The 12,466-nt window shown below is 40.3% G+C and overlaps 1 protein-coding gene across 6 annotated transcripts in view; it reads right to left on the bottom strand.

The window, feature by feature from the left end:
* HFM1 (helicase for meiosis 1) overlaps positions 1 to 12,466 on the bottom strand; it is a 55,944-nt gene that overhangs the window by 3,505 nt on the left and 39,973 nt on the right. For 5 of the 6 annotated variants that reach the window (XM_077928479.1, XM_028732816.2, XM_028732815.2 and 2 more), the window contains exons 26-35: positions 11,818 to 11,903; positions 9,996 to 10,079; positions 8,618 to 8,775; positions 8,433 to 8,536; positions 7,087 to 7,239; positions 5,340 to 5,435; positions 2,977 to 3,095; positions 1,891 to 1,973; positions 1,658 to 1,755; positions 798 to 1,043 (exon numbers count right to left, since the gene is read on the bottom strand). In XM_077928479.1, coding sequence (XP_077784605.1) covers positions 798 to 1,043; positions 1,658 to 1,755; positions 1,891 to 1,973; positions 2,977 to 3,095; positions 5,340 to 5,435; positions 7,087 to 7,239; positions 8,433 to 8,536; positions 8,618 to 8,775; positions 9,996 to 10,079; positions 11,818 to 11,903 — 1,227 coding nt within the window. The remainder of the gene's footprint in view (positions 1 to 797; positions 1,044 to 1,657; positions 1,756 to 1,890; positions 1,974 to 2,976; positions 3,096 to 5,339; positions 5,436 to 7,086; positions 7,240 to 8,432; positions 8,537 to 8,617; positions 8,776 to 9,995; positions 10,080 to 11,817; positions 11,904 to 12,466) is intronic. The other variant, XM_028732818.2, reaches the window with a different exon arrangement.

Here is a 12,466-nt window from a genome sequence, read left to right as displayed (position 1 = left end):
TCTTAAGGTTTTACTACCCCAAACAAAAGCAAATTAATCAGATATACAAAGCTGCTTCTCCAGTTATATTTTGCAAACAAAATGGGACCAATTTCCCGGGGATTTTTATCTAAAAATTCAAGAGATGAAAAGAGAAAGCATTACTAGCAACTGGCAAAGCAACCCCAAACCCCATATACTAGAGTCCGACTGCCACTCCACTGAAATAACACTCGTGGATATCTCAATGAGCGATCGACCACTGATGCTTCTTGCAGAGGCCAGCATCAAGTCCTGAAACGGACCTAATTCAAGAGGGGAGCTTGGATCCACTGGGTTCAGAGAAACCCTTGGGCCAGCCCTGCCCTTGCCATCAATCTGGAACTAGTAAAACTAAATTTCCTTCCTATTGGAATGAATAGATGAGTGTCAAAAACTGTGCAGGGAAGAAAAGTAAGTCTGCTCCCCATCATCTCCTACCCTGGCTGGCATAAGCTAACAGAGCTTTGGAAGTGGCATCAATTTACCACTCCCCCATCCATTTATTATAGTGTCATACAGACTAAGTACTACAACTTAAGTTCTGATATTCATCTTGAATATCACAAGCAAATTATGGTACCTTTCAAAAGCTACATTCTGCACTTTTCTTTCTCTCCCCGCCAACAAAAGCCAGTTGGCACCCATTTTTATCTTTTGTATAGTATGGGTGGGCTTAGATACTCCCCCCCCCCCCCGATGCCAATGATATGAATTCTACGCATGCAGTGATAACGGTTATTTTATACATAACTGTATGTTACATGCAGCTGCTTTACCTGAAGTCTTAGTTTTCTCCATATCAGTACAAAATGTGCTGGCGTCCACAAGGCTACTGTCATCGTAATCGCCCCAAATCTCATCTAACTCAAAGTTTACACTGAAAGGTTCTGAAAACAAAGAGCTGCTTTTATCTGCATCAGTCAAGTTATTATTTATTGAAGATTCTTTGAAATTTTCATGTGAAGGCATTGTCCAACAGCTCTTTTCATTCCAACTTGCAGGTTGCTTGCTTACAACGAAACCTATAATTGAGCATAATAAAAATACAGGTGAAAGAGTAAAATGATTTCTCACAAAGGGTTAAAAAAAAGCTAGAGAATTTATTAAATTTATACAAGAAGGCATGTGTCAACACTATTTTAGGGAATAGGTACACAGCAATAGGAATGTTTTTTAGGTCTGAGCTGCTTAATCCCATACTCATTATAAAATATATTATAACTGCATTTGGATTACACAGGCTGCAAAAATTATTGCCAACTACTGATCCTAAAAATTCAAAACCATAAGGATGATCAAGAGACTGACTTTGAAATCAAGAGAGTTCTAACATAATCAAATATATCATTTAGTCTCAGAAATCTACAAAAGCAAGAATGAGCTAGGAACCAATTGACAACCAGGACAAAGATATCCCAATATTACCTGAATGTCACCCATCGAAAAGAAAAAGCTACAAGGAAATCTCAAGCTGTCAGAAAATGAAAAGCGAAACAAAACAGAGAAGTTTCAGCCAAAGGTAAGACATTTAAGTCACATTGATTGCAACTGAAATAATTTCTTCATTTGAAACCTCTGGTATTTTAAAATGCTTAACTTTCATTGGATTGAATCCTAGAATCCATTTACAACTTACCAGCCTCTTTGGAACCATCAGATTCCAGTGGTAAACTTTCCTGGAGAACAGGATCATTCCTTTCTTCCAGCAACGGGGACCCTGAATGTTGTACATACCTTTATAAAAGCAGGAAAAATCACAGGAAAGGTGTAAATTAAATCTTATTTATATAGAAAATATACATTGTGTTTGTTGATATTAAAATGAACAAGTAAACTGGGTGACAGACTATTTTTATGGCAGTACAGTACCTTGGCAATCTTGGAAGCAAAGATTTAGGAGTATAAGCAAATTGTTTAAGATCCACATTTTGAGATTTATTTGGCATCTGCATCTAAAATACAGGGAGAGATCATTACAATGGACATATATGATAGCATGGGTTTGGTTTATGTATGTACAAATAAACCTAGAAAATGAATACTTCTGACACCTTGTCAGGAATAGGAAAGTCATATATGAACAACATTATTTTTCCCCACTTTATGAGAGGTGTTTTTTATATGGTTGAGAAGGTGTATAATTTTTTTAGGGGAGAAAACGAATTAAATGAACAAATTTAGTCAGCAGAAGCTTGGAACTATGCAAGCATGTCAACAAGCCCGGGCTGGCTGTAATCTATAGTTTGTTAACCATATTTCATTCCCTGTTATCAATTGTCCAAGTCATTCTCCTGCAAGGAAGGGAAGAGCGATTCCTCATTCCTATGTGTAACTCTGCAAAGGAGGATGAATGAATGGCAGTCCTACAGTGGTACAACTCTTCAGCTTTGAAACCTGAAGAAAGGTGGTGGGAATCATCCTGAAGTTGCTAACATATGGACGAAAAGTCTTCACGCTCCCCAAGTTTTAATTCTACCGAGTTCCAATAAAAGTATGTTATCACAGATATATGGTGTACCGTCTTTACTTGCAAATCTTGCATACCCAAATCAGGCAGCCAAACAATGTGTGACACTTGCATTCCAATCTTTAAGCTGTTCCATGATGAATATTTATTCCAGTCTTACAGCCTGATCCTAAATCAATTTTGCATGGAAATATATCCCAATGATTACAAATTATCTGAGAAAACTTACTTGAAAATACCGTAGGTCTTACTGCAATTTACAATAAAAGTTACTTTCAAAGAAGTTTGCTGGGATAGTTCCCATTAACAAGGTTGTCTTTCATCTTTTCTGGGCACCTTCTTAATCAATGCATATAGCTTTTCCTCTCTGCCAATTTCATAGCAAATGTTTGACAGCAGTAACCATATTACTAATAAAAATGTTAACTGGAAATAGACAGACATTCTGTTAACAAAGTGCAAGCAAAAGTATTTTCGCATCTGTGCACCTTTAATCGTTTGGCTGGGGGGATGGCAGATTCTGTGTTTCTGTTCCTCAAATCAGCGAGATATGAAGAAAACTTTGAATCTTTCCTCATCTCATATTTCTGTGAAACTCCAATTTTACCTTGAAAAAAGATAAGTCTACATGTTTTGTGTCTACTTTATATTTGCATTCAATTAAAATATTTATGCCATACAACGTTAGGAACACAACATGGTAAGTTACAAAAATTTAAAAATATTCTTTGGTAATTCTGTATCTGAACAACCAAGACGGAATGAACCTTTCTCTGTTTCTAAAGAGCAAAGTTGCATTTGTTTCATCTCAGGCACTTCAGAGGTAGTAGCTTAGACCACAAAGGCTTGTCCTAAAAAAGCAGACATGTTCTGCTGCATTTTCTGTATCAGGAAGCCATTCGTAAATCATGCTGTGCCCTTGTGTAATTTCACAGCCAAGTTTCCTATCAATGTACATCCCATATTTTTTATTTGGCTAATAGTCTTTGATTACCAAAATCTATGTTACCTGTACAGATGGAAACACTGAATGGCAGTGAGGTCAGGGCTGAACAGGTGGACTAAAGAGGCACTGATAGGAGTACCATATTGGTTCCACTAGGGTCTTCAGAGCCCATAGCATCCTGGTGTGCAGAAGTGCTCCAACCGCTACTGTGTAATACTAAGCCAGGGATCTTTGTTTATTTCTCCCATGTGCAAGTGGGAAGCCGGGTGCAAAACTGTAGGGATGATCATGGAGTGGGGAGTGGGGTCCTGAGGGAGCACACTCCCCACCCGCAGGCAGCCTCAGCCTGCCTGCACGCGTGACCTTGGGGTGCGGAGCACACACACCCCTCACAGACAAAGGCAGGGCTGTCTGAACATCGTTGCCTCTGTCTAACCCCTTGCGGTCTCAGTAGTCTGCGGTGCCCTGTCTGTAACCTTTGTCTCTGAGACCTTTTGTCTCCTTCGTCATACACTGTGCAAGGGGAAAATGACGTGGTGGAAACAGGTGCCAAAATAACTTTGTATCACCCCACTATCTCGGGACTGGAAGATGTGTAAAGGTCACAGCCCAAAATGTATCTGCCTGGTTTGCATATTTGTGTCAATAAAAGGAGGCTCCACAGGGTTGGCCAGCAGCTCGCTTTCAGCTCACCTGTGCACAGCTCACCTGCATTATCAACTCCTGCCTCATGTCCCTCACTTCACAAAACAGCCCAACTCAGCATGGCTACAGTAAACCATTAATTACAGAAATGTGCCACTTGGACCTATATGTTTGTCAAGAAACCTATTTCTTTCCGGTTAAGTAAACCTGCATTATCCAATCTAAGGAATTATCACCATTCTGATATGGTCGCACATTAATGTTTTTATTCTGTAGTCCAAAACATCTACAGAGGGCTAGTTTGGGAACAGGATGTATAGACAGTCTTGTGGCTAAATGTTGATTGCGGGTGGGACTCGCTGCTGGGATCCCGCTCTCCTCTATATACGGTGCCAACATTGAAGTCACAGCAAATTACAGAAGCCATAGGAAAGGAATGTGTCCCAAAGCGCTTCTTGAAGATACAAAGGAGCCCTCCTGCTCTTTATCCCAGTAGGCAGTTGACAGCTCTTGATTTTGTGACTGCTCTGTGGTGAATTTAATCCTAGCAGCGAAGGTGAAGTAATTCACCAAGTGATCTTTTGAGTGCTGGGCAGTAGCGGCTGGCTGCGTTTCAGACCTGCCTTCTCAATGCCATGAACTGCGGCAGTTTACCAAGAGGGGGAAGGCAAGGCAGTGGAAGCTCAGCACACTGTTGCCTCAGTGGCGGGTTGCAGCAGTGGGAGCATCAGATTGGCTCTGCCACTGCACCTGCACCACGCCAGGTTCCCAGTCTTGTCCTTCCCACTCTTGATAAATCGCAGTGATGCGCGGCATTGGGGGTCAGCAACACAGCCTCACCCCCACCACAGAATAGCTCATGCTGGGATAAGAAGAAGAGAAACGACTCTCCAGAAGTCCCTATAAATATCAGTCTAATATATATTTATGTTTTTTTAAAAACAAAGGCATATATTTTGTTAAAAAAAAATGTTATTCGTTTTATAAAAGCAGTATAAATTGCATATGATGTCATATCCATTGTACCCCTATCCCTTGTTTTGCAGTGACGTTCGTTCTAGAAGAACTTGTGAGACAATCTCCACATCCTTTCCTGTGTGCGCAGCCCCACATGTGATATTGCCTCCAGCAAACCCACGTTCGAGGCTCATAAAAGTGTTCAGATGTGTGCAGAGCAGTGCACATTTCAATGCTCACATCAAAGGCTGGATCCTCCTCCCTTTCGCAGGTAAAGGTCGCCAAAAAATGGATGAAACTTACAGCAGTCATGTCCACATATTTCCTTATTTTTGCAGTGATGGTTGCATTTCCTATTCCCGTCCTTCATGCTGAGGTTCCCTTGGCTACGAGGGCCTCCTAAAGTAATATATACCTATTTTAAAATATTGATTATGTTGTTCATTAGGTGACATATGGCAGTGGGGTGGAACTTGGTTGATTTTGAGAGCATACATTATCCAAGTGATATTAGACATAATTTGAAAACGTGAACATGTAGAACAGTTGTTATGTACTTATCATGGACAATTGTCGGTTGTCCTGTCAGTCAATTGCCTAAGAGGGTAGGCAATTCCAGAGGTAGTTAACCTATATTGCATGTTTGCTATCACTTAAAGTGAATTGTGAGTCTAACCTTAATATTTGCTCCTATACTATTTTAAAGTTTAATGTCATAGAAGAAAAGCTATAAAAGCCATATAGCATGAATATTCTATTTATCGCAACTCAGTGGCAATAAATGTCCCACTGCAGTGATTGAGCCTTTCACTGGAAAAGCTGTTCCTAATCCCAACTGCCTGTAAATAAATGCCATTTAAAATTAACAGGATGTACTTTCAAACAAGTACATTCAGAAATGGGGTGCCATTAAGTATGTTACTTTAAGTCTATTTCATTTATTTATCAATTTAACCCCACCTCTTAAAACAAAGATGGGGCTCGGCTTATAATAATTAAAAGCAAAAGATTGTAAAATACCATTTAAAATGTTTAAGGAGCGACAAACAGAACAACAAAAATCCAGCAATTAAAGGCAATTATACACAAAAAGAAACCTTCCCCAGATATACCCCTCAATGCCTGCTTAAAGTGTGGTCTTCGCATTTCTTTTTTGATGCTTTTCTTCTTGTCAACTCATCCCAGAGCCTCCAAGCAGCAATAAAAAAGGCACTGCCCCCCCCCCCCAAAAAAAATGTTTCTAGTTTCCTGCAAACTTGGAGCAGGGCATCAGTCCCTGCGGATAAGGGCTTTGCCCCAACATCCCTGAAGAAGACTTGGGAGCCAGCATGTTGGTGGAGTGGTTTTATTTATTGAAATATAACCTAAGATCTTCAAATCAACAGCCAACTAAACAGTGAAAGCAGGTGAGTTTATTCATTGTATAAAGGGGGAAGCACCCTCTTGCAAACCCAGGGTATATCAACTGCTACACACAGTGGCTTCCTGTGTACCCCCACCTCCAGTTGCTAGGGCTGGCTCAAGACATTTTGGCATCCGAGGCAACCCACAAAATGGCACCCACCTCCGCACCAGGGAAGAAGGAGTAAGTGAAGACCCGTGTCAGAAACAAGGGGGGTGGGGATAAAGATCTATATCAGGATCTGTTGTCCCTGTGGATCCTGCCTCTGGAGGTGGTTGCTTCACCTTGTCTCATGGGTGGGCTGGTCCTAGGTCAGAGCAGGCTTAAATTGCCAAGATAAGTGATTGGTCACTTATCCTTGGTGATCTCCTTGCCCCGCCCCTCCCTTAGGGAATCTAGTGGAGTCTGCTTCAGGTAAGGGATAGGGTGTGTGGGACGAATTTGTCCCTGTGGCAGGAGCGCCATTGTGCAAGAAAAGGCATCCTGAGATTATGCTGCACTTTCATTTGTTTGCAATCAACATTTTAAAGCCAATTCACACATTATGCAAGATGACACTGGGATTTGCTAGTATATATGCAAGTATATATGCAACTGTATCCAACCCTGCCTCTCAGATCTGTTATTTAGTATGGAACTATCACTTACCTTTACTGATTTCTGCTGTTGCTGATCCTTCTGAGGAAGTCTGATTGGATGAACATTCACCTTTTAATGTTCCGTGTACGCTCATCATTTCATTTCCAAACCTCTTTGGTCCAAGATAAAATGCCTTAAATTTTTTCTGGATATCTAGTCCAACTGTTGCAGAAAATATACATGTATATATGTATGTATGATTTATTGAGTTTTCAAATATGTCTGTATTTATATAATTCGGCTCCCTTAATAAATTGAAAGATTAAAATACCAAAAGAATGCTATGACCCAAGTGCAAAGGAGACCGATGTCAGACCAACAGCTACTCTCCAGAGTCTTTTCTTCACCAGCTTATTTTTTATCTAAATATAATGGCCACTTACCTCCTTCCCGTGTGAGCGGTGGTTGTGGCCAGACGTGGTGCCTCCCTCAACTCCGTGGCACTGTGCCACTTTTGGCAATTTAGGCCTTGGGCGGAATCCTATAGTCTTTCATCCAGTTAGGGTAGGGAGGGAAGTGGTGATTCATCCCACCCCATATCCTGAGGCGGCGATTACAGGGTACCCCATTAGAGGGGTCTGGAGGGAAGTCTCTGTCCAAAGAGCCAGTTGCGTAGGGCTAACGGGCCATAGGGCTTCCCTTAGCATTTGGGGGGCCAGTTGCGTAAACCTGTGTTTTGCGACGGACCCACCTTCCCAAATACACCATGTCATGCCTCAGACCCCCAGCAGGGGGCTGCAAGGGATACATGCCCAGTGCCTATGCCAAAGCTCCCTACATCTGAAATCAAGAAAGTTGTGGCCATTTCAGTTGTCGTGTCCATTTTCAGTTTTTAAAATATGGCATCTTAGATGCTAAAATTGCAACAATTCTAATTTATGGTGTGAGCTAACCAGTCTTTTACAAGCAGAAAATGCTGCAGACATCACTGAAACAGCTTGCACAAAGCGGTATTTAAGGCAGTGGAAACAAATTGAATCCAGTATTCTCATGACAGCTTTGGCATTTCATCATATAGAGGTTAAAATCAGCACAACATTGGATCAGAAGCTGATTTTGAATATGCAAACATGACGTTTGCAATTTACCTTCCCACACCTTTATGTGTTTTACCACTGAGCCATGGTTCCACCCCCTGAATGGAGCTACAGGTCAAATGAATGTGGTCTGCTTCCTACTGGCTACATCAGTCAGTGAGGCAGCAGATAGAAAAGGAGAGCATAGTTATGCAATTTTAAGTCAAGGGAGCTAAGTCTGGATCCAATCCATTAAGTTTGCAATATATTATAGAAATAGAATGCAGTTTTACTTGAACAGAATTGGTTTTAAGACTTACATCACATAAATTAACTTACCATATTCAGAACTGATTAGATTTATGCTAAGCTCTTCAGACTTAACAGCTCTTCTCACTTCAACCTTTTTAGTCCAATTTCCAATTTTCAGCAAAGCGGAATCCCTGCAAAGTATCAATATACTATATTAAATATGCACAAATGGGCAATTTTTTAAAGTTTTAAAAAGATTTGAGTATACTCACGTAATCTTTTGCTTAAAAACCACCTGATTATCATTATCTCCTATTATTAAGGTCACATAGTGAAAATCTGGGGCAGTTCTCTTTGTCTGTAGCTGTTCAAAGTTCTTTAATATGACCGTCACTAGAATTTCAGCTACGGCTTCACTGTATTTTGTTAGCTTGAAAAAGATACATATTTTAAAAATAATACTAGTTTTTCACCTATTTCAAAATGTAGAAATACAGTTTTACTTTGTATATATTGGCCGGGTTCAAACATACTGCTAAAGTATGATTTAATGTTGTAAACGCCGGCGTTTGGCTCTAACACACCCCATTCCCCTCTCCTCCAGGTTGGCCACAAGGAGATGCAAAACGTTTACTTCTGCTTTCAGATAACCAATATTTGTTTTGTGAAGTTCAAATCCAGTATTGTGTTTAGTCTTAATTAGGGTTAAGGAAACATGTCAACTGCAAAAGGTCGTTTCTGATCCTGAGTTTCTTCGCTAAACCATAGTTCAGACTACACCAAACCATGGTTAGTTCAAAAGTGCCTTTTACACACGGAGCATGAAGGTTTGAGAAGGGCTTCTCTCTATATATGTGACAATGAGCTTAGAAGTCTCTACTTGATCAGGAATCCTGACAAGACAAGGTCTCCAGCTGCTTCTACATGCATTCTGTTGAACCCAGAAGTGGCCCCCTTCAGACCTTCACAATTAGCATGAAAAGTTCAGAGAGGAGCTTTGGCATGAGGACATTGGGTCCTGGGCTTCTTTCTGCATCCCTGATCCTACACATAACCCTCACATGTTCAGCCAAATCCTGCAAGAGGGCATTATTTGACAGTTTATAGGCTGTGGAAGAAACTGAGAGTCCTACCCAGAAACTTATCTACCCTAAGCTGCCATTGTATTGAGCTAGGTATTGTGCCTAATCCAATATTGATCTACCACCTAATTTTTTGCTTCTTAATTCTCCCTGTAGTTTCCTTTCTATGTGTATACTGCAAACATGAGGAAATCTGCACAAGCAGAAAATGGAACAAATGAGAGATTACAAGAAACAGGGACCACGGTGCAGACAAAATCTTACAGAAAAATCAACATGTCTTAGGTTTACTTTTCCAATTTATAATTATAAGATCTTCTCTATAGGCTCCTTATTCCTCCTCCTCTCCAAGTTAGCACATTTCATTCCTACAAAATCACTGTAAACCTAGGAATTCTTAGCTTGAGGACCTTCTTTGTAATTATTGAGGGCACTACACATGTCATGAGAGTTAAATAACTGAACCGATCTTTGTGAAATTTAGGAACAGAGTTTTATTTAACCTTCTCTATACAACTGTTTTGGAGGTGAAGGGCAGAACAAAATGCAATTAGGCCATTCTATTTACCTGCTCTACAGTAAGTTCATATTTTGGAAGGTGTGCTACCGATTCTTTAATTTGATTTCCAAAAGGAGGGTGCCTATTCAAAATCTGGAAATTTAATTTCAGAAAGAGTTCGTATTAATTCAGTATGCATTGATTTTGCAACATCCTAATATAAAATAGCATCGATTTCAGAATGATTTCCCCCCTGATATTATCATTGCTAACCATTTCCCCATGATGCATCAAAATAGTAAAAGAACTATTTTGGGATATTTTAATTAAACTGTTCATTGACAAATGTTAGATTATTGATTAATTGATTGATTAATTGATTGATTGCCTTTTTCCCAAGTTGGGATAGAAGGCAGCTTACATATACTAAATAACATTATATATAGTATATTTTATAGTATAAAACACTATAAAAAGTAATAAAAACAAACCAGGGAAAAGCAATTAAAATGCAATAAAACACATTTATAACAGCCTTTAAAAAACTGATAGCTCAGACAGCAGCCTAGTAATAATATCTGCTGCACATAGTTTTCAATGGCCTGTTTAAATAGGAAGGTATTGGCATGCCGGAGGACCAATAACAAAGAGAGAGCCAATCTAACCTCTCTAGAGAGGGAATTCCACAATAAGACAGTAGCCACAGAAAAGGCTGTTTCTTGTGTAACCAATAACTGTGCCCCTGAAGTTGATGGGACCAAGAGAAGGTGCTCACCCAAAGAGCTTAGCACCTGGGCTGGTTTGTAAAGAAAAATATGAACTTTAAGTTAACCTGGGCCCAAGTCATCTTGGGGCTTTTATAGGTCATGACCAGCTCTCTGAATTGTGCCTGGAAAGGGACCAGGAGCCAGTGAAGTTGTTCTAACAAAAGAGCGACATGCTCTCTGTTAGCAGCCCTAGTCAGCAGTCTGGCTGCAGCATTCCAGACCAGCTGAAGCTTTCAAACATTTTTCAAATGCAGCCCAATGTACAGTACATTACAGTAGTCCAATCAGGATGCAACCCAGGGATCAGTCACCATGGCTAGGAATTAATGCAGCTGACACATGAGCTATAATTGTGCAAACATACACCTGGACACCATTGAAACCTGGGCAAAATCCAGGAGTACACTTAAACTATGAGTCTCCAAGAGAAGTGTAACCCCACCCAACACAGGTTGAATTGTTATTTCTTTATCTGCCTTCTGACTGATCAAGAGTGCCTCTAGCGTGTCTGATTAAGTCTCAGATTCTTCACCTTCATTCAGTCTGTTACTGACATCGGGTGCTGATTTAGAAGAGGCAGGTTCCTTGGATTTTGATGGAAAAGATAGAAGGATAAAATATCCTAACAGCCTGCTTTTTCACTAGCCTCCAGTAACTGCAATCTACAGGGCCCTTATATGTGCTTACAATTTATTTATTTTTAAATCAGACAGTCTTTTATTCAAGTGATTCTATTTGGTACCACAAACAATGACAGTACAGTGGAAGCAAGAAAATATATGACAACGACTTGTCTTGCTCATTCGTCTCCAAGCTCATTTTCCAACCTACATCCAACCAGTGGCATAACGTGGGGGGTGCAGGGGGGGCTGGCCGCACCGGGCGCAACATCTGGGGTTAGGGCAAATCCATGGGTTAGGGGGCGCAAATCCACAGGTTAGGGGCGCAAATCTACAGGTTAGGGGGCGCAAATTACTTGCCTTGCCCCGGGTGCTGACAACCCACGCTACGCCACTGCATCCAACCACCCACTGACCGTCTATGGTGTCATTATTGCTTTCCCCTTCTGCCAATAAACATACTTTAAACAAAACTGCAAAATACGCAGATGATAAAATAAATACCAATTCAAGTTCCCTTGCATTTACATCTTCTATTTTTTCAAAGGATACCAGACCAGCGCTCATCATTGCACTTGACAGTGTCATACCTGTTGAAAATTGCAGTTTTAATTGGTGTTTTTTTGTTGTTTTACTAATAGCATTTTGTTACAAATACTGTAGTAAATAATAAATTATCATTATCTTCACCAAAGGCAAGCAAATATAAAATGGCATTTAAAATACATTTGAAGAGGATTACACCACATAGTTCTCAAAACATCGGCGCAATTCTTCAAGTTTCATTTTCTGAACAGACTTGTGCAAGAAGTAAAAATTAAAGACAAAAACCTTATAGCAATGGCCATCAATTATGGGTGGATTGTGAGAACTCAGAGATAGATTGCTGCATTTCTGTCACAATTTGCCATGTTGCTGGCATGCACCTGTCATAGTTCACAAGTTCTGGCTATAGGAGGTAAAGATCAAACTTCTGCCTATTTAGAACAAGGGCTGACTTGACTGATTTACACTAAAATCCTGTGCATATTTACCATAAGTCCAACTGGGCTCAATGGAGCTTACGCCCAAGGATTGGATGCCTAATCTACTACATGTGCCTTTTCCACTTTCTGTGTGTGTTAATTCTTGCCAGTATCAAATTGCGCTCAGG

This window comes from Podarcis muralis, chromosome 5, assembly GCF_964188315.1.
Source record: "Podarcis muralis chromosome 5, rPodMur119.hap1.1, whole genome shotgun sequence".
Taxonomy (NCBI): Eukaryota; Metazoa; Chordata; class Lepidosauria; order Squamata; family Lacertidae; genus Podarcis; species Podarcis muralis.
Note: the sequence above shows the minus strand (reverse complement) of the source record. Positions and strands in the feature narration are given on the sequence as shown.